Here is a 22,893-nt window from a genome sequence, read left to right as displayed (position 1 = left end):
AAACCAGTCAATCAGCAACTTGTTGCCACTATATTTGTGAGGATGAGGGGGTTCCTTGCCCTTTAAAAATATTAACCATCCAAACATGTATGGAAAATAAAGGCTGTATGTTGAGATTTTTATTGTGCTACAGAGTCCATAATTAAATGACGTCATGTGATAAATACATTCACAGATGATCATGGCTTATATCACAATTCTTTATTTTTAGTTTGTGGAAATTGCTGTGTATTTGTTAAGACCTTTTCAAATCTCTAAGACAGTAATTGCCAAACCAGGTCCTGATGATCCCTAGCTTTGAAAACAACCATAAAACCGTCAGCTTCTAAATACCAAACAATGTCATTGTAAGCGTTTTAAGAGGATTGGTTCAACGAAGAACACAAGGACATACGAAAGTTTGCAAATGAGGAGGCCATTTTTACCATCTAGACTGTTATTTATTGGGTTCTTGAAGGAACCTAGAGCCCGAGAAAGAAAAATTGCTTCAGTGATTGATTGAGCAGGTGGAGTGTAGCCAAGAGTCTGGGGTTAACACCCCTACACTTACTAACAGTGCCATTGGGGTCTTTAATGACCTAATAATCCAGTATAACCCAATGGCGGGCACCTCCTACAACAGCGTCCTCCGTCAACTTCCTGTGGCTTTGGATTGGAAATTCTGGCCCAGGGGGAGGAGCAACACCTACTGGTCCACCAGCACTACTTACAGCAATATCCTGTTTTCTGTAGCCCTGACCAGCAGTGCAGAAGGTAGAAACACACCTGTCTCGTCCTTCCCTTTCTAAACACACGTTGGCCGGCTCTTAAAATGCTAGCCTTTTAAGTATTCTTCAAATTCAGCTCCTGACTTTGCTAAATCGCTTCCTGACTTTGCTAGTAAGAGAATAAGACTGATCAATGCATTCCCACTTTAGAGAGTCGAGTACTCTTCAGACAAATTAAGCGATCATTAACTTACAAATGTTCTCCATCTTTAGATGGTGTAGGTTTATGTATGAGATCAGATTTGGACTCTTATGAGATACAGCAAAAGAGACCCATTATCATAAACTTTAGTGTGGTACCTTTTTTTGTGTATAAATCAATATCGAGTAAAAACCCCAAAAAACTTTTCAGTTTTAATTTATTTATAGAAGCCTTTTTTAAAACAAAACATATAAATGAACCTTTCAGCACAATACTTTTTTTCATGTTCATGCTCTGAGAATTATAACAAGGTTTACAAGCAAAATAAAGCATAACTTGATCCACTCTGACTTGCCCGCATCAAAGCTCTTTTTAAAATAGTGGAATATAAATTTGCATAGGTGAACAACTAAGGATAAAAATACAAAAATATAAAAAATGAACAAAATAATCAACATGCATACCACTCAATCTCTTGAACACAGATTGCAAAAGAGTCCTGGGACTAGCCCATTTCTTTCTCATAATAATGTTTGTAAAGCAAAAGAAGCAATTATTATAAAGATTATATATAAAGAAAAACTACACATTTAGCTGAACTACTTCTCATCAGTGGTAACACTTTGAACTTTGAACCTTCAGTAAAAAACAATATTATTGTAACTAATATTTGTAATAGAATCAGTGGTTATGTGATATAAAAGATTTTGATACCATGTATATGTACTGTGCTTGTATGGCTTGTATGAGTGTGGGGTCTATGCATCAAGAACTTTTATTAGTATCATAATGTGCATACTCTGCATTTCATAGCTGATGAATTATAAACCACAACAAAAAAGTATTTAAAACAGGGAGGAAAAAAATCTCAACTATTTAAAACATGTTTTCACTAGATGTATGTGTAGCATTCTGTGGTTGATTTTTAAAAATAGAGTCTACCTAGAACAGCAGTATTGCTGTGACAATCCTGTGGGATTATGTGTACGCAGAACGCTGTACAAGTGGAAAACAGACCTATCAGGTTGCATTTCAAACTTTAATTCACTTCTTAGGGTGAATTAAGAACCAGTTCTGAAAAAGTACATCAATGTGCTTCAAAATGGTCGCTCTTGAAGGTAGTTATTGCTCTGGTAGAAACGCTGGAACCTAAAAGAAGAAAATATGTTTTTTTTATTTTAACCATAAAAAACTTATAGATCAAGCTTTGAAACCATTTCCTTTCCACTGGCACTTCACATGTAGAGTGAGAAAAACATTTAAAGGTAAGGCACTGTGGTGAAAGTACATCTTTGGCGTTTCTTGGTTTGTGACCATTATCCTCACAGATTTTTTTTTTGGTTTAACGTTTAACAGTTTATCCGTCAGTCCATTCGCTCTCAGAACTTGCCCGCCGTTGTTCCACTGTGCATCCCAAAGCCTGCATTGTAGTTTATGTAGTTAGTGAATGACGTTCGGTCTCCAGGGCGCCTGCTGGGGCCTGTGGTTTATAAATCGCTGTTGCAGTCGCGGCACAAGATCTCGTCGTTCTCCGGGAAGAAGCCTTTCCCCACAAGCGAGACGGAGCACCGCGAGCACGTGAAGCAGGTCTGGTGCCACTGCCGCTCCTCAAATGAGATGTATTTCCCCCCGCCGAAACCTGGGGCAGGGGAAAAAAACGGAACAGGAGCGCTTCAGGATCGAGCCGCAGAGCTGCGTCGACGTGGAGGCGGTTAAGGAACTGGCACGTTCCACGCAAGTGAATGTCAGGCCCTCGGATTTCCATGCGTTTGGACACTCCTTCTCACTTTCTTTGCTCCCTGTCTGCACACCCTTTCTCTCTCTACCTCATTCCTGTTGTGTTCATTCTCCATCCATCCATTTTCTAACCGCCTCATACAGTTCAAGGTCTCAGGGGAGCTGGAGCCTATCCCAGCAAGCAACGGGTGCAAGGCGGGGCACGCTCTGGACAGGACTCCACTGCAGGGCACTCACACCAGAGCCACTTTTCCCAGAAGCCAATTAACCTACCAGTATGCTTTTGGACTGTGGGAAGAAACCTATACGACAACGGGGAAAACATGCAAACTTAGACAAACTCACGAGAGGAAATAAAAGGTTTTCAAAGCAAATTCTCACAATGGAAAATATGTATCCTTTGCCGACTGCAAGCCTTAAGGTTGCATGCAAATTCACATGGCTATCTTGTATGTACTGGTAGTGACGACAGGGTGCCAGGGCACAGCTGGCTGGGCAGGAGGTACCTGTAATGGGTTTGGTGCAGGCCTCACACTTCTTGGCGTAGAGATTGCCGAAGCACTTGAGACAGAAGGGGCTGTCGTCGCGAGAGGTGAAGTGTTGACCAGCCAGCTGGGCTTTGCAGCCGGTGCACACAAAGCATTCCTTGTGCCATGGCTCATCCCGATAGGTCACTCCGCCTTTAGCTAGTGTCTGTGCAGGAAAAACAACCCGGTCATTTCTTTTCGAAAAGAAACCTGTATCTGATTTTCAGTTCCACTTTTTTTACATTGATGACTGTACGCTTAACCACAAATGTTTGGTTGATGAGTGTGTCTTCTGTCGTTAGTGGCTACAAAATGTGTTTTTCGTGGTCTCTAGTACTGTGTTGTTATAATGATGTACTGTGCATTGGTATATAATGATTTTATACCGATCTATCCTGATTTGAGTCTTGATTTTGCTAGTAGTTTTGACAGAGACTGTATCGAAGGAAGCAACACTTCTCTTTAAGAGGTTTTGACTGATAAACCTCCCCCCATCTCTCATGAAATATGATCTTATGCAAATAATTGCTAAAGATCTCTCAGATGATAACTATTTTTAATTTCTCCAGGAGGCTGCTTGCCTTTGAAATATGTAGGGGCTTGGTACTTTGTTGTCTCTATGTGTAAAGCCTCAAATCTTCCTCAGAATGTCTGCTTCCTCCTAATCACCATGAAAATCAAGGGAAATGGGGAGGGGTAATATGAAAATTAGTTATGTGTGTGGCTCACTTGGATTCTCTCTTAGAAACCTTATGTGGATCTATATTAATATATAGTAATATGTGAATGGTGTATGTTCCACCCCACCCAGAAACTGAGAATCAGTTAATTAAATCTGTGTTTACATAAGTAAGCAGGGCTTAGTTTCACGTAAATATCAAGGCAGTCTTGTCGGGACCATAGTTTCACCAGCTTTTGCCCCATGCAAACTGCCCTAATGTCTCTAGTGCACATGACCCTATATTATTGTATGCTTAGCCAACATTCCATCAAATATCACTTCATAATGGGTTCAGACAGAAAGCACAGAGCCAAACTTTCACTTGTCAGATCCTATAAATCTCATCAGTAAGGGAAAAAATAATAAATAACAACCATGACCAGCTGATGTCCCTGTTGAACAGCGTACACCCTGAATGTATGCAGAACAAACCTCTCTGTTGCCAAGGAGCCTTTGGTGTACAGAACTGTCCTGCACTAGATCTGTCCCTTGGGTTCCATTCTTGCCTCTGTCACCAGTATGTTTTTTAAAAGCAACTGACACTTAAATGTTCACAAATATTGCGACCTCTCCACTGAGGCAGTGGATGGTTCCAAATGGCCTTGCAGACCAAAATAAAAGTCACAGCCATGAAAACGTTTAATTTTTTATTTTGTGGATTACGTGGCCCTGTGGCCGCTGTCTCTATTCACATCTCTTGTCTGTCTCTCGGCCCGGGTCTTGCAGAGCCCTGAAGGTGGTCTCTCAGATGATAACTATTTTAAATTTCTCCAGGGGGCTGCTTGCCTGACCCAGAAGGCCCCAGAAGGCTGTCTGACACATTTCTGATGAGTTTGGTTAATATGGAGCCCAGCTCTCTGGGACTGGGAGCTGGTCAGCCCTGGAATAAACCAGAGCTTCTCACCAAGGGAGATGAGTGTTACCTGCAGGCGATGAGTGACACAGTAATCTGCCTGCCTGCCTGCCTGTCTGTCCGTCCGTCTCTGGCGCAGCGTACCTGCTTACAGCGCGTGCACCGTGGGGCGAACTTGCTCTCGTAACAGGGCACGCAGTAGTAATCCTCTTTGTCCGGGATGAAAGCCTTCGATCCGATGGGCTGCTCGCAGCTGTGGCAGATAAAGCAGCTCTCGTGCCAGGTGTTGCCTCCGTACTCCAGCTTTCGCGTTCCTGAGGGAGAGGCGTGAGGGAGAGGTAGTTCGCAGCTGTGGGAGACCCATGGTTTTTTGTGACGAGATTTGATTTGAGACCCTGTATTTAAATGGCCTTGTCCATATATGTAGCTTTTAAAGACTGTGATTGCTGGTACCTTGCCATGCACAGCAGCAAAACATCCTTTCCTACAAAGTGGGAAAACATGACTGATACCCACCGCCGTAATGATGACAGATGTGCTCACAGCTGTATTGTGTTTTAGTAATTTCTGTATGACATTGCACGGCTGATAGCAGCACTCCTCAGCACTGTGTTCATTTCAAAAGGCCAAATCTCACTTTGCTAAATACATTTCCTATTAACTTTTTAACTTATTACTGCATCCTCCGATTGGGAAGATTTAAAAGGACAAGATAAGACTGCAGCACTACCCACAGTACTTATACTGGAATACTGGTCTGTCTCTAGCCTCTGCTCCTGTGTAGCTGTTCACATTCTGATGTCTATCAATGCACAAATACAGAATTATTAATCAATTGCTAGGATCATGCAGCACCTGCCACAATACGCCACTGCTTCCATCTCTCTCCCTGTAGCTTTAGGTTGTTTTTTTGTTCCCCAACACGATGTGGCCTCCTTCTATGTCACACTCTCCAGCTTGTCTTACAAAGCCCCTTTGTGAAGGCTCATGCATTTCATATTTGTAATTAATCAGAGACCCATGTGGAATGCTTTTGAATTTAGATAAGTGCACTAGAACCCAGAGGAACTAAATACAGTAACATAGCTGACATAGAAATGGTTATGTTTTTTGATAGTTCCGGCTAAAACGTTAAGTTGCTGTTAGACTGCTTAAGACTAAACAGGATAAGTGGTGACCTTCTACCACTTATCCTGTTTAGTCTTTAGCAGTCCAACATGTCTGTTAAGAACTAAAAGGTCTTTATTAAAGCATTACGAATGCAATTGAAGGCTGAACACTTGCATTGAAAGAGCCAAAGCCAAAGTGTGGGTTATCACTGGCTGCTGGGGTTTGGGATTGACTGGAGTGCTAAAAGGATTTGCTCTTTACACTCTGAATTCCAGATCATGTTAAACCATTCTGAACTGCTGATCTAATTGGCATGAAGATGTGAATGCACCTGCGCTTTTCTGCTTGACAGTATTTCAGTGTCTTCATACCTTTTTCCACCTACACAAAAATGCATCTCCTCCTGTCTCCTAGAAAACGTAAAGAACTTACTGCAGTTTCGTACAAATGGGTGTGTGTACCGATGAATAACTTTTGGTTTATGAGTGTGTAGTTAAAATTGCCTTAAGGATACATACAGAAGAAATCATTTGTTAAAGTTTCACAAGAATGTGCAGTTTCTACTTCTAGAAAAAAAAAGACAAACCTTCTGCAAACTCCTATCGTACTGTTTTACAGTGTGCTGCTCAAATAGTTTATAGCGTAATCCACTGTCATCAGCTCCTGGCTGGCTACCAGAGGTAGGATTTAGCTGCGAGACAGTCATACAAGCAAACCAACAATTACGTTGTCACATCCAGCATGAGAAATGTTTATTAACTCTTCATCTCTCTCAGCGCATGTAACTCCACAGCAACACTTCTTTTCCTAGCTCTCGTCAAGCCCAGCCTTGTCTGAGGTCTCGGATAAGTGGGGCTCTCTTAAAAGTATGGTGGCTTTAAAAGGAGATGTCAATTAAAGACTGCACTGCTCAAATCAGTGACGTTCAGGAAGGGCTCCTAGCTCTGGTGTACAGTACACGCTAGCAAGGACAATACCATTAGTTGAAAGCCGCGGAGCACTAAACATTTACAAAAACAATTTTCTGGAGTGAAATTGTGTTTTAACATATCAGATTGAAGGTCTGAAAGATTTCTTGGGTTTATTCATGTTCTGTGAGACTCCACAATCATGCCCTGCTGGTTCTACAAGCTTTCAGTAGGACTGAGATCAGAGAGTTGTTCTGGCCAGAAAAGGTGATGGAAATCAGTCTCAGGTGGCTCAAGGCAACAACACATTGTTACTAAGGGAGTCTATTCATTTGACTGGGAGTTTCCTAATATTTAAAGGGGGACTGCAACGCTATTTTTATATTTCAGGGTTGCATCACAAAATTTCCAAGTATGTGCAGCGCCATAATGGTGTCTTTGTCTGTGATTCAGAACGAAGCAACTAAACCTCCAGTGACTCCACTGTTCTAGATCTATTACATTGTAAACCGGCAGGCTTGTGAATACATCTCTTTTAATCCAACAGAAATATTGCTCTTGACTTTGAGATGGTTTTGCTGACAAAAACGACGTACTTGTTATCTCTGCGTGCATATCACATTATGCACATTATTATATCATGCAGTGAAATATTTGCTGCACAACCTGTACTTATTCGCTTGCGTATTGTATTAGATTCATCATTACAGTGACTAGTGAGCAGGAAGGGCTGCATCACGTCACAATTCTCACAAACTCTCGGTCACACCCATGGGACAAAAATGGTGATCATACAGTACTTTTGCTTGATTCGGAATTGACAAAACCTTGCGGTACATTCAATTTATTTTGTTGCCAAGATCGAACAGCCGGTTAGAGAAATTGGGACTGCAGCTCCCCTTTGAGCCAGCAACATTCCGGCCATTAAAACATTATGCCTAGCTATTCCTGAAATGTTACAGTTAATGTGAAATCGCCAAGGAACCCAACACGATCTCATTATGCAGATCGTTACTCCAGTTAAGGGGGCAGTTTTAATTTGATGGAGAGCTCAGCAGCACAGGACGCTGGCAGACCTTGGACTGACAAGAGCCAGGACCCGCGCAGGGAAGACCTGCTCTGAACAGGCGCGACGCACCTGGCATGACCGTCTTGTTGCAGGCGACGCACTTGGAGGAGAACTCATTGCAGTAGCAGTCGTTGCACAGCAGCGCCTCCTCCTGGCTGGTGAAGGGCTCGTCGGCCAGCGAGCGGTCGCAGCGGAAGCAACGGAAGCAGTGCTCGTGGTAATGCCGGTCCTCGTAAAACAGCTCCTGAGGGCGACAGAAGATGGAGCCGCTGAGCCGCCGGGTCTTCACGCGGCACGGCGCGGCTGCCACTCGCCGGCCGCCTTTTTCAACCTTTCACGGTACTCGTTTTCAACTGGTGTGCTGCGGGACCTTCTCAAATAGGCCATTTTCCCAGTTTTGGGTCAACGTGAAACAAACATTTTACTATCTTAATGTTCAGCTCCAACCAAACTTGCAACACATGAAAATGAATCAAATAACTTAAAGTGAGGTAATTGGCCTTTCCATCTTAAAACACCCACCCATCCATTTTCTAACCTCTGAATCAACTGCTGAGTCACAGGTGAGCTGGGGCCTAACCTGCGCACACTCACACCAACAGCCAGTTTTCCCAGAAGCCAATTAACCTACCAGCATGTCTTTCGAGGAAGCTTGTACAAACATGGGGAGAACATACAAACTCCATGCAGAAAGCACCCCAGGAACTGAACAAAGGGCACCAGTGCTGTGAGGCAACAATGCTAACTACTACTACGCCACTGTTCTAGATGAGAGCCGTTCTAGATGCGTGTGACCGACTGACAAAATTGAGATACGGTGACAGGATTTACTGCGACTACAGAAACGAGCAGAGATCGCATGCTTTTATGGTTCACTTTAATGACTTACTGTCTGATAAGCTTCATGAGTTTCTGTTAGGCTAAGCTTGCATATCCAGTAGCCACAGCTGTCAAGGCTCAAAGCCTCATATTTCAGCGTCTCATACCCTTGAAAATGCCACTTCCCTTCTACAAATGACTATGACTAGATACACGATCCATTCAGTTGACTTTCTTCTGATTCACCATAAAAAGATGTTAAAAGAAAAAGAGGATTGTGCTGGACTATAGAAGGGTTGCCCAGTGTAGCTGAAGTGTGGTACCATTATCCTACAGTCTCTGGCCATGCTCTTGCTTCGGTGAACCTTTCCACCACTGGCGTTCGTTAAAACCAACAGGAGAGAGCGCTTCTCACTAAAACTAGACTCACAGGTGGCCCTTTCCACAGTGCCTTCCTGGATCAAAGGCTCTGTTCACACCAGTAGGCCCAGGATTCCCACTAACCTGGTTAGTTGCTATTTACTTGGCATTTTGCTCTGATCCATTGAATTTAAATTATGCATTGGTTCAATTATGTAATAAAAATTATACTTCTGAAAACACTGTTACAGATATGAAGTCTGTAGGTTGCCTGGGCTGAGTACTGCATGTGGAACAGATTTAGGGCTGTGAATAGAAGTTGTTGAACAGATAATAAAAGCAACTGTGCATTTGGCAAAAGATAAACATGAATCAATCTGATCCCAATTGGTTGTCTCCACTGTGTTGCACACCTCTCTAGTAAGACCTTGACCTCTTATGTAAATAAATGTGAGGATCATGAGCAGCCATTTTCAGTGGACAAAAGAGGGTATGCTGTGGAATTACACTAATTGTCTCATTAAAATCTATTTTGTTGCAGAAAAGGTTGGAAACTTATTCTATCATTCTGACATTTTTTAATTATTCCACTATGCAATATACATTTCTGCACTGTTCATATTTTGCAGTTCATGGACTGTTTTGCATGTAAGGTACTGCGGCCTTAGCTAAAATTAAAAAATGATAATCATGCAATCATAGCCTCTTTTCTGTACAAAAAAACCTTACCCAGATTCTGCATTTTTGTAACATGCAGTTCAAAACTTTTTGCTTCACGGCCAGCAAAATATTACCCGTTGAAATGGCAGTAGTTCAGATCTAGCAATGCCGGTAAGGAAAAGAGGAAAGAAAATGATATTCTTCACCCTTCAACTTTGAGTGCTAGAAAGTGCTTCAAATCTGAAGTCAGAGAAAATGGAGGAAGTGTGGAGTGGGACACAACAGCCTTGAAAAGCATCCTGTTATTGTGCCATTTATACTATAACCTTTAAAACTGTGTGCAAACATGATTATTAAAATAAAAAATAGCAGCGAGTGGAACCCGGATACAATGAATGACAATGGGAAATAAAACCTGTGAGACTATGGTAAACTGATACAGTTCAAATAACAGCTGTTTATGTTTAAAACAATACGTGGTGCGGTTCATTCCAAAAAGGAACTTTTATTTCCAACACTTAGAGACTCAGTTCCCACATGCTTAGCTATGGAAAGACTGGGCACATGAAAGAGCTCAAGAATAGCGTATGAAAAGGAGCACACACTACAGTACAAAAATAACGACACACAAGCTCTCTGCAAATTATTGACACTTGTGGAGTCAGGCTGAATAAACCGCTGTTTGAATTGGCCACCATCTCTCAGACAATAAACATTGTGCTCTACGATCGCCCCTGCAGCACTGCCTGTCCCATTAGTGGAGTTGTTTTATTTCACAACACATGACCTAGACATATTATTTTTTCTTGAACCTTTAATGAGAAACTAATGCACTTGGTCAAGCACTGAATGGATCTCATTCCAAGATGTTACACAAAGTCTGCTGACAAGAAGCAGTTACAGCTTAGCAAAGACTTATCTTACACTGAACTGACTGCTCAATTTATCTCAATTGCCATAATGTGACCTCTGGGTTACCAAGAAGGCAAAACAGAAGAGAATTAAGGAAAACCAGCTCACTTCTGATCTGTGAAGAGAGGGGAGACTTACTTCACATAGTCAGTAATGAAAAAGAAATTAAATACTTTTGCCAAAGCTCAGTTATGTTGCTTTCTGACACATTGTTGCAACTTGTCAAGTTGGATGTTGGTTTTAAACCACTCTCATCACACATCAGAGTATCTATGTAGATAAAGGGACAAGGCCACTATACCAATTAACTGGCTCCATGACACCAAGGAGATGGAATAATTCTGACAGTCCAGGAGAGAGATGTTATAAACTAAGTCTACTGTTACATAAGAAAGGCTACAAGCAAGAGGAGGCCATCAGATTCTGTCTAAATACTCCACTTGGCATTATATATACTTGCTTTAGCTCCTTTCATCTGTATGCATAGATCCTGAAACCAGGAATCATTCCTGTTCTTCTTTGTATTCTAAACAATTTAATCTTTGTCGTGGTATGATGACTAAAACCTGAACAAATCCTGATGACAATGTTTGCTGTGGATCTGTGGGGTGAAACTGGTTGCGAAGATGATGAAGCTTCAGTCCTTTCTTACTGTCGAGAGGGGTACCAGGACGAGTGAAATCACTAACACTACCACATCTTAACATGGTCTAACAGATGAGAATAATAGCTGGGTGACCTGTAACCAGCACTCACCACTTCGAGTGTCCGTTGCAACCTTTGGTCAAGGAATTTTGGTAAAACACATCAATGTAGTCCTTCCAGAGGGCTTGGGTGTGCGTCATGACAACACATTAAATGAAATTTAATCTGTGCTCTTGAGCTCTTGTGTCACCAATTAAGATTCAATGCTGATAAAAAAAAACTATTTCTGTAAAATACTATTACTGGAGAGGCTGTTGAGGCAGCTTCTGCCTCTTGGTACAGACAAGACTAACACAAGAGTTTGGTTCCAGAAACTATCCCACAAGCTGAATCTTACGTCAGCCAGGATTCACTTTGAGCTATATACACATTTATCATTTTGTAACAAGATGGTAGTAGGTTCCTGTCTTGAAGATATTCTGTCATATAATGTGTATTGTACACTGCAATAGAATGAAGAGAAGAGAAGGATTCAATAGAACCCATTAAACAGTGCTTAAGGAAGCACAATTGAATTCAATAATATACAGCCATAAGTAGCTCCAAATTATTTATATGTATCAAAATTGTATACATAATTGTAAAGATTTACCCAAATCTTAATTTAGAAATAAATTTAGAGCATTTTTATGTCAAGTTAAATTTGCATAACCAGGGGAGTGTCAGTATAGGCAGAAGGACCAATGCTCTTCTTCTGTGTCATCAGTGCCCATAGCTCATACCAAAACTGAAGAAACACATCCAAAAACTTTTTTCCATTTCCATTCCGACATGAGATGTATAAACAGCATCACAAAATCCCGTTTAGCTCTATCAGCCCTAAGCCAGGGTCTTTAGTCTTGCCCTGGCACCCGGTATTGTCATGAACTGCAAAGGAACAGGGAGAAGTTTATTTCATGCTGAAAAGAAGAAGCGGCACAACGTTTCGGCTGCAGAGGAACCCGGGGGCGGGCGTCTCACCCTGGCGTCGTGGCCGATCAGCTCCTTGCACTCATCGCAGGTGTTGGCGAACAGGCTGTCGTAGCAGGGGATGCAGTAGGGGTTGTCCTCCGCCTGGATGTACTTCCGGCCGTACAGTGACTCCTTGCAGTTGTCGCAGTCGAAACGCTCACTCATGGTGTCTTCCGAGTCCAAACCTGCTGGAACAAGTTCACCAGAAAGGGCTTGATATTGGAGAGAATCGAGAGCAGGGAGTGGGAGTGAGATGTTGTGTTGACAGGGCTCGTTTCATCCTCATCTCAGCCTAGTCTACTTCGTCCCCACACTGTTAAACCAACCAAAAAAACGCATTTACCACTTTTAATGTCACTTACTACTAACAAGCCAGAAGCACACACTCACAACACATCCTGTAAATTATGAGATTGTAATATATTGCAATTCTATGCCTTGTAGAAAACATCTTGGTAGTGGTCTTAACTCAGTGTAGGTTTTGATTGCATTTTAATAAGATTTTGCAATGTCTTTTTAATATGATATTGCACTGATGATGTCTTTTCTCTCTATAAAATACCACATTATGTATTTCTCCAGATAATATATTACACTTAAAAGTTGCTTGGACCAAGCTGCCAAACATCTAAATGAATAATAATCGTTAACATCCATTACCACCAGTTGCCACAAAGGACATGAACTAAAAGTGACAGTTCCATAAAGACAGAAAACAAATAGGTCAATGAAACCGGCATAAAAACATGGATCGATATTACACTTTTTTAACAATAACTTTTTTTAAAATAAAACTGCTATAAAATCTGTGGTGTTATCACACCCTTTCTTCCCTGTTTATTTTGCAGATAATATTGGTCTTCTGACTCTTTCACGCACAACCCAGCTGAGAGATTCTGTGGTGCCCTGGAATGACTTGGACATTCCAGCCTGAAGGTGGCAGTACTGCTGCTGTATTTCAAAGTACTCACAGACTAAGTGAACTTTCGCTCTAGTTTGAGAATTGTCTGATTTTCTAAACGTAACTACAAAAACTGAACTGAGGTTTTGTGCATACAGCAGTAGTGCTAGGCTCACTTCAGGAACAAATAAAGGAACAAATTAAGTTTTCAAATTTTTTTTTTCTGAATTTCATTTTAAGAAGGAAAGACTTGGCTTTGTACTTAATTAAAAGCTTCTTTAGTTGCCTGTGCTCTGTTAAATCAGCTGGTTTCTGAAATAAAGTCAGAGAGGAAGTTTAGGAATATGCAGCAACAACAAAGGTCAGTTTTGTCTTTAACAGAAAATCTTGAAAATTTCCTGCCTAGAATATTCCACACCAAAATCAGGCATAAACAGGATTTGAAAACATGTAGACTCCACCTAGAATCTGGAGTTTATGGTGTATCAGCGATGAGTGCAAGTTATTTGTACTACGGGATTAAAAATATAACTACTACGAAGATCCTTCAGTTAATTTCAATGATTCTTACTTCAGTAAATTCAGATATCCAACCTGCATCTCTTATACATTAACTGGAGATTTTAAAAAAGACCTCATCTGGATGCAACTCAAAATATCAATGTGGATTAAGAGTGTGTTATGGGGACAAAAAGAACAGATCTACATCTGCATCATTCCACCTGAAAATATTTACAGTACTGACTAGCAGAAACAGACCACCTACTGAGAAATCCACCAAGGCAGCTTAAGTATCAGTGCTAGGGTCCAAACACCATGGCCTCTCAAAGCTTTTCTTTACCATGCCTTCAGAGTGACACTCGCACATAAATAAAGAAAGCTGTGAGCCAATTTGGTTATATAACACTCTTTAAATGCACTGTTAGTTAAAAGGGAAAACAAATCCCTCATTCAGGCACAAACTTATTTTCCAATAAATAGAAAATCCGATATAGAATTGTTTGACAGTGTTTCTCAACATGTTATATTAATTTTAAATCTAGTCGTAAGTAGTATGCGTGCTACTCGGATCTATTTCTTCCATCACTCCAGGGCATCCAATCTATTGTACTGAAAGTTTAAATGTACAGTACACAGCTATATAGCCAGTCAGAATAACATTTAATTAAGGATAGCATTTACATTTCAAGGCTTGTGTTAGAAAATGTGAACAAGAGGACGCAAGTGGGAGCCAACTCGTTATCCAAAAGTGTGGAACAAGCTTCCCAGCTGGAGCTGATGCCCCCATTGCAGAAAAGGCTCAATGTTTAATTGCTAGTAGCTAACACAATCTATATGGCCTCCCGGTGCTCATAACCTTTTCTTAAGACTGAGTTTATAATGGAACATGCAAGCCTTCTAATAGATTTACAATAGTAAGCACAGCGGTTGCTTTACTATCCATTTTCTAAACATGTCTAAACAACCATACATTATCCAATGCAAGGTCATGGGGGAGCCAGCGACTAACCCAGCCAGTAACAGGCAGAAGGCAGGGTACTCGCTGGATAGGACGCCAGTCCATCGCAGGGCACAGATACCCACTCACTCTAGGGACAATTTTCCCAGAAGCCAACTAATCTACCAGTATGTCTTCGGACTGCGGGGTAAAGCCCAAACAAACATGGGGAGAACATAAAATCTCATAAAATGCAGATAGCACCCCAGGTCTGGAATTGAACCCAGGGCCCTAGCGCTGCCACCATGCTACCCTAGTTACTTTACCATGCCAGGTAAATTTGGGCTTCTTGCTTGTCTGCAGTGGGCTTGATCCTGCCCTCCAACACCCCATTATTATATAGTACATCTTCACTTCCCAGGCACAGAGTTTACACATTGACCTTTGCACCTCAAATGGCTAAAAGCAAACACCTTGGAAGAATAAAATTCCTTTCATTTTAATTTGAATAATGATGACTTGGTTTTTTTACTTGTCGCTCCCAAGAAAGGCACAACGGACTTTGGTTTATTAAGCACACAGTGTGAAGTGCCTGCAGCACACAGACTCAATAACAGTTAAATTATACCTTTTACACATTGGTAGTTGGTTATGATTCTTTCAAGCAGCATTCAAAAATAAATTTAAACATATTAGTTTCAAAAAGCAAAAAAAGAAACTACCTCTGAAACCTTTGTTTACCCAGACATACTGATGGCACCATTAATGGAGGATCATTGACTACAAATAAGGTTATTCTAGCTGTCTGCCTCGGGCAATGGGGTTGAATTTCACTTTGCATCTTCTTGAGCAGAAGAAACCTGTCAGTAAGGATCCTAATTATAAGCTACAGTTTGTACATACTTCAGACAGCCCTCAACCAAGTGTCCAGACACTGAGAAACAGCAGTGTTAGGCTGCATCGGCTACAGACTTGAAACAGAACCATGTACTTTTTCATGACAGACAAAACCCAGTTTCTTTAGGGCAGCCTTTCTGAATTCCATTTTTCCCGGTAGCCATAATCATTCCGAGGTTTTTCTTTAATCTTTAAACTTGGAATTTCCAGTTATTAATAAATCCTCCTCACTGCTAATGCCCTGGTATCCGCATTTGAGGGAGTGATGACGTGGGGCTTTGATTTGAAATGTGATAATAGATGTTATTTACTGTACACCTACGCACACTGGCTTTGTTAAGAGTACAGGCAGCATTTTCCACACCACAAGAGACCCAGAAAAACACTCTGGCTCAGTGTCACCAGGTACCTCAGCACGTCGCAGGAATTCTGCCACAAGCACACTCAAGCCCACTTAACCCAACTGGCTGTCACGCAGATGTGCTGCTCAGGAAGTCTTGGTCACAGTCCGCTCATGGCAGCACCTATGACTTCATGGTGGCTTTTGGAGCCTTCTAGCTTCTACCCAATGCAAGACCGACACCAAGGCCTGAGTCTGTAATTAGCTACTGGCTGATGGGTTTTTACTTCATTCTGGCCTTAGACAGAATAACTACCACATACCAAAACCTTAAAACATAAAATTGTATTTTATGGTCCTTAATGGAAATCATTCCAGACTTAAACAGAAAATCTGGCAAACACAATCCTGAACTGCCGGAGATCTAATGGTTCAAGGATTCACACATACAGAGAAATTTATTAGGCATACAAACTTATTAGGCTTTCAAACAAGAATATGTTGATGTATATGAATATGAATATGAATAGAAAGAATATGTTTTTTTTAAGTTTTACTAAAAGGTTTAAATGGCCACAAGAACTCCTGGACAAAGGCTCTTGAAATTTCATAGGACTGTAGAGGCCTATGGGTTGTGTCAGAGTTTCACTGGGGTTGTCCACCATTTTGGATTTGTATAAAATTGATGAATTTTCATAGATAAAACACTTTAAAAATCAATAGTCTCTTTTGAACCCAATTAAGGTAGAGATACGAAAGACAATCTCAGCCTCCGTGAGCCAGTGAAGTGCCTGATATCATAACTTCCTGTATTGCTAACTGCTCCTCTCACACACAAACCTTGGAAACAGACTGGGCATCATTTTCGTTACAGTGCAATTACGATGTAGTGAAATAGTGCAACTGCCTAAGCTGAGGAGGTTACCTGACTGCTAATGAGTTCTGAAAGCACTGCTGTCTTATGGGCTGCTGTACAAATTAACCCAAAATCTTGCATGTTTCATAGCATAAAAATCTGTTTCAGATATGCACCTCACATGTTGCAGTGATGCCTTGTACACACGTAATGGGTCATAACCTGCTTGGCTAAATGCTCACCATACCGCTAACTGCTCTTCTTGAATAATGACTTAACCAATTAAATCCAAACTCGATATGCATAATTGAAGTGACAATGCCGTTACAACATGTCAAAATCAGACTGTGACAAACACAAGGATGGCCAACTGGTTGCTATTCTGTTTTCTGGTGGACATGTACCACAGATCAAACTGCTCCTGCAGAAACAACACTTATTTTATGAGAGCTGGACCTACAGAAAAAGCATCTGACTGATTCATTCTAAGACTGGTGTTATTAAAGCTACAACAAAACTACATTACAAAGAAATGGGATTTTGCTGCGAACCAAGACCTTTTTTCTGTTGTCAACATGTGGGCAATATTGCAAACTGCTACTTTACTACAGTATTTCATGACCGTGGAACTTGCTCAGAAGTCTTTGAAACTGCATTTGGTTTTCAATTTTGGTTTCTGAATTCGTGGTGCAACTGCAGAACATTAAGTTACTGTATCAGCAGGGCAGTATTCTCCAGAAACAGACTGACAGCTTTGATAGACGAATGAAATGAACTTAGTGCTTGGAACACTTTGAGGCAAGAAGCACTACAGCAGCAAAAGGTAGGTTGCAGCCTCCTCTGTGTCATGGATGAGTAAAGACCGAAAAATGACTCATTAACAGGTCCCGCCATTCCTGACAATATTTGTCATTTTTTGGTGCAGGGAAGGAAGAAGATTCAACGAACATCCTCTGTCCTTCACAGTTCAGAATTTCCAAACACAGAACGTCTGTACGGCACAGCATTTCATAAAATTACAAACATGGCCTAAATGGTTAAATGGAGACGTTACAAAAAACTAAGGAAGAGAAAGCTTGGCAGACTTTACAGGCTGCGTAAATGGGCCTATGATTTGAAAGACTGTAAGAGTATATCAAGCTTCAGGTGCAGCTGAGAAAAAAAAATATTAGCGCTGCCAAGAAGGAGACAAAGAAGAATACTGCAACAGAAGCAAAGCATTTTTCTAGTGCTACAACAGTAAAAGAGGGAGTAACAGTTTATGAGATAATAGAGGACTAATAATTTATGGTAAACATAAAATATTTTACAGAGTTTTATGAGAGACAATGTCGGTAGCATGCCCCATGTCTTAAAACATGATCCGTCAAGATTGGATCTTTTTAACATAATTGACATTGTTCTAGATTTGGTCACCATATCACAAAGATGATAATACAGCCTTAGAAACAGTTACCTGGTAAAAAAAATGATTCCTGGTCACAGAGAGGTGTCATATATGATCTGGAACAGAGAAAACCCAAGTTTATAAACCCAAAGGGGTACAGACAGGGTCAACTCAGGGGACCATTTCACATTCAGGAGCAAAACAAGAACACGGGGAACCTAAAGGGGAATTTATTTAGGACAGAGAACAGGAAACCCTGTAAAGAATTGTGGGTGTCTGGAATAGCCTTTCCAGTCAGAGGCGTCAGGTACAAGACCTGGGCACGTGTGAGAAATGGCAGTTTGAAATTTTAGTTTCACTTTGCTACTGAACTACCAAATGAGCAAGATGAGCTCCGAGTGTCCCTTCTCATTTACATCCTTTCTTATTTTCCTAAACAACCCAATGAGGGCTGCACAGTGGTGCAGTGGTCACCATTGCTGCCAATACTGGGGCCCTGGGTTCAATTCTAGTCTTGGGGTGCTGTCTGTATGGAATTTGTATGTTCTCCCTGCATTTCCTGGGGTTTCCTCCCACAGTCCAAAGAATGGTAGGTTAATTGGCTTTTGGGAAAACTGACCCTGGTGTGTGAGTGTGTGTGTTTATGTCTGTGTGTGCCCTGCAAAGGACTGACATCCCATCCAGGGTGTATCCTGCCTTTCGCCTGTTGGTTGCTGGAATAGGCTCTGGCTCCCCTCCAACCCCGAATTGGTTGACATACAGTAGTTGCAAAACACCTGGGTGGATGATAACCTGATAATGAACATTACTACATTAAAACTGCATTTTGTTAAAATACAAGCTAAAAGTATAGTAGTCATTTCAGGACACTATCCCTTTACCAATTAGCAAAAAGTTTTAAGCAAGTACTGACTGGACCTGATTGGTCCTGACTGGACTGATCGAAAGAAAGTCCTGAAAAGTACTGAAAAGAAGCCGCCTGTCATGATAGAAGAACAGTACCTCAGAACAGAGCAACATAGCAGTAACCTATACACACGGTGCACGCTGGCTGATTTAAGTGTTGCTGACCGGAACCACAGAAATGGTCACAGACTGTGAAAAAAAATCCCTCTTCAAATGTGGGTCATGCTCTGTTTCACATCAAAGGCCTGCTGCTTACTTTAGACGAGGAATCACGCTCTTATTTTGAAAGTGTTCAAAGGGAGTGACTTTTAAAATTGTTTGCAAAGGGGCAGACACTGAAAACAAGTCCAATATGTTGGTCATAAAAGGTCACTTTCCACCACATTGCATAATCAGCAATAATCAGTACTGCTGTGTAGCTTCACAAATAAAGAAATCTTATCACAATTTTCTTTAATATAAATAGGAAATATTAACCACCTATGATGTGTTCCAACAAATATGGAAAAAAAGCATTGGCACTGACAGATCCAAATGTAACTTATCTAAATTTTCCCACCCACTTATGTCTTCAGTCACTCAGCCCATAATCCGCTGGCATTTGCCCTTTGACCCCAGGCAGAAGGTGATTTAGGAACACACAAAACATGGATACTACTTTTGGTGTCACCAGTTCAAGGATTCTAGTCAACAACCACAAAGTGCAAGAAGGGTCAGCTATGGACTGGACTCAGCAGAGACGGTCGGCCCACTCATGAAAATAATAATATAGTTCACTTAAACTCCCCTGATCATTCTTGATTAAAGAAACAGATTTACCTTACTTTATATTGGGTGACCAGCTAAACCGAATATTGTTTTTTTTTTCCGTTAAGGGAATAAGGGATACATTCTTCCACAAATTATGCCAAGCACTTGTAGTTTTCTTTAAGCATTCTTCTAGAAAGGGTTGAAAAGCTCAATGCTCATTGCCAATTATTGTACAGTTATTGTACTTACAACTGCTACTTACAAAAGAGCAAATGAGCATAATTTAAATTGTATTTCTTGTCTCTGGCTGCGAGTCTGACAAAGTCACTACAAAAAAAACATTGATACAAAAATGGAAAAAGCATCCTGCTGTGGTTGTCACAAGTATTTGGCTTTTAACACAATTTTAATTACAATTATGAATCAGAATTTTACATGTGTACCAGACAGTAAATATATTTAAATCTGAACTTATTTTGGAACTGATCATTTCTGAGGAAATTAAAAAAAACTTTTAAGACTGCACAGAATGTCTTCTTGGTCGAATCCCTTAGAACACCCAGTTCATATACAGGACAGGCGTGTTAAGAAATGAGATGCTACTATTCATGTTTTGATGTCCGTGCTGCTGTGTTTATAATCACATGTTCTCAGCTCTCTATTGTGCTTACAACAGTATTTGGGCATGACAGATTTAAACACAGTGCTTGCCCTGGATTTAAATGTTAAAAGCTCAGTGTATACTTAACAAGACAGGTGTGCTTTGTAACCCTTCAGCTCAAGACAAGCATCTGTGCAGGAAAACATGCACAGGCTGCCTTTTTATTCTTTAAACAAAGCTTGAACCAGCTGAAAACAAAATATTATGCTGCTTATATTACATAAACGTCTATATTTCTACAGAGACAACCTGACCAATTATTTTGCCTCGAAGCCAGATAAATTCATACCTAAAAAGGCTTGAAAACTTTAGTTTTCTGTCTGGAAAGAAAGTGTCAAAATGAGGCAGTTTTTGAGGTACCATTCTAAGTACTTTTCACCTTTTGATAGATTTACCTCATCCTTTACCATAAAGGCCAGTGGCACTTTGGTAAAAAAAACAATAATGATGATTCACTCCCAAAGTTGATTCTTTCTCCTCCTCTTAAGAAAAACAGGAGTCCATTTCTGAGTGAATCGCTCTAGAGAGTTCTCCGCTGCACAAAGCTAATCTGGTATAATAAAAACCATGTGCAAATATTGTAACACAGTTTCCTGTTATGCAAACAATATAACCATCTCCCTCCCCTTACTGTATCATCAGTTTCACCAGGCTATAATCCAGCAGCCAAATGGAATATATTACACATCCAGAGTGTCCACCCTGATAGCACTCTTAGCTCTTTGCTGTGCAGTACAGCTGTTTCGCCGGCCAGACTCAAGGAAGGATCTGGCCTGAGATCACAGGCAGGCCTATTCTTATAGAGCTGGCCTCCTGGAAACAGCACCTTTGTGAACAACAATGGTTTTCCTTTAAAAGCAACTCATAATCTGAGCCCAGCTGTATCAGAAGCTGGCCACCTGTGTCCACGTCTGGCTGAAAGACAGTCCATTGTGTCCTTTATTTAGCTAGCAAAGCTTTTATTAATTATCCAGTGGGTAAAGACGCTACACATAGCAAGGACTTCAATTCCTTTGATTATAATGGAGTTACCAAACAAAAACATTTCTTCAGAGTGTTAACAGATGGGTTTGTGAAGTGAAGAAATGTCCAAATATTAATATGTTATATACTATATTTTATTATCTGCATCAAATATTGCTAAACATTTCTCTTGAATTACATTTTCCCCAGTTATCTTTAGAATGAATAGTTTACAATTATGTAAAACCTTCTTGCTTTACCTTGGACTGACATATTTTACTGCTGGCCATCATGTTGCTTAGTAGGAGTCTTACTACTAACTACTATTAATACCTGAGTAGTCCAACTAAGGCAGCAAAAAGCATTCAACCAACAATTTCCAAAATGACATTCAAAACATTTCCTCAAATATAAAAAGGGTAACAGAAAACTATGTTCTCCTGTGGTGAGCTGAAGTGCAGCTGAAATGAGATTGTGGGAGAAATACAAGCCTTCTGGACTCTTACCTTTGCTAAGGTATAGCACAAACCTTAACAAATGTAAGAGCATGAACCTACAGTGAGCCAGTCCACGCTTTCACATCACGGGGGAACATTTACACAAACTCAGCTAAGGGACGAGTTTCCCCTGCTTCTTTTTGCTCTCCTGCCTGCCTACTGAGCAACCTGCTAATCTAGAAGCATGATCAAAACCAAGAACTTGAGTCTTAAATCAAAGCAAAAATAAACAAATCTAAACACTGCTGTAGTATAAATGTATTTCACATTGTGTTTAATGTTTCCTCTTAACTGGGCTGTTTTCAGGTTCAGAATCTTCAGGCCTGAGTCAACAACTGATTTATTTTAACATAGAACATCACACCAGGGCACTGAACCCTTCAAGTATATAATTTAATAAAAGTAAAAGAAATCCTAGAAAAAAGACACCTAGCACACAGGCTTAAAAGAAAAGATGCCTGCATTTTTTCCCAGCTGCCCCAAAACATTTTTTGCATGCGCAAAATCTGAGTGGGGAAAACAGTGGGAAAAATCTGATACTGTAATCGAAGAGCACACACATTCCTCAGAAGACCGCCCTCACAATCAGTCTTCTGTACTCGAGAGGCGGGGGGGCTGGCGTTTGTTTGAAGAAACAGCAGAAGAAGGTGTTGGAAAATATTGTTTTTTAGATACCACAGTCCCAGAAGAGGGTTATCAAAGGAAGTGGAAAGCAATTGCTCATGAAAGTCCAAACGACAGCAGCTTCCGCAGGGCTGCCAGGCACTGTGGCTGGACTTTCGAGTTTCCTATGTACGTTTGCGAAAGGAAGACTATGATCGTGATGGTCTCTGCCATGAGTCAGACTTCTGTCAGCTGAACTCGCATGTTTCCACCCTGCTCCTGCTGTTGCTGCCCTGGTGTTACCACTTTTCTGTTGAAGCCCAACTTGGAGGCCTAAGGTCCCCTCAAGGTTTTGCCCTTGGGGTCTCGAAGACGAACTCCGTCTGCATGTAGACTCCAAAAGAGATGTCAGGCCCCGCACTGATGAAGACTCACTTCCACAGATGGTCATGC

The 22,893-nt window shown here is 41.0% G+C and overlaps 1 protein-coding gene across 5 annotated transcripts in view; it reads right to left on the bottom strand.

Moving 5' to 3' along the window:
* Positions 1-1,109: 1,109 nt before the first annotated feature.
* Positions 1,110-22,893, bottom strand: part of fhl3a (four and a half LIM domains 3a) — a 53,176-nt gene continuing 31,392 nt past the window's right edge. For 3 of the 5 annotated variants that reach the window (XM_088603138.1, XM_088603139.1, XM_088603141.1), the window contains 5 exons: positions 12,251-12,426; positions 7,904-8,078; positions 4,892-5,061; positions 3,153-3,339; positions 1,110-2,548 (listed from right to left, as the gene is read on the bottom strand). In XM_088603138.1, the coding sequence (XP_088459264.1) occupies positions 2,397-2,548; positions 3,153-3,339; positions 4,892-5,061; positions 7,904-8,078; positions 12,251-12,426 (860 nt within the window). In that variant the 3' untranslated portion in view covers positions 1,110-2,396. Of the gene's footprint in view, positions 2,549-3,152; positions 3,340-4,891; positions 5,062-7,903; positions 8,079-12,250; positions 12,430-22,893 lie in introns of all 5 variants that reach the window. The other 2 variants (XM_088603137.1, XM_088603140.1) reach the window with 1 other exon arrangement.

Source organism: Lepisosteus platostomus, chromosome 13, assembly GCF_059453375.1.
Source record: "Lepisosteus platostomus isolate fLepPlt1 chromosome 13, fLepPlt1.hap1, whole genome shotgun sequence".
Classification (NCBI taxonomy): Eukaryota; Metazoa; Chordata; class Actinopteri; order Semionotiformes; family Lepisosteidae; genus Lepisosteus; species Lepisosteus platostomus.
The sequence above is the reverse complement of the archived record's forward strand: the minus strand, read 5'-3'. Positions and strand labels throughout refer to the sequence as shown.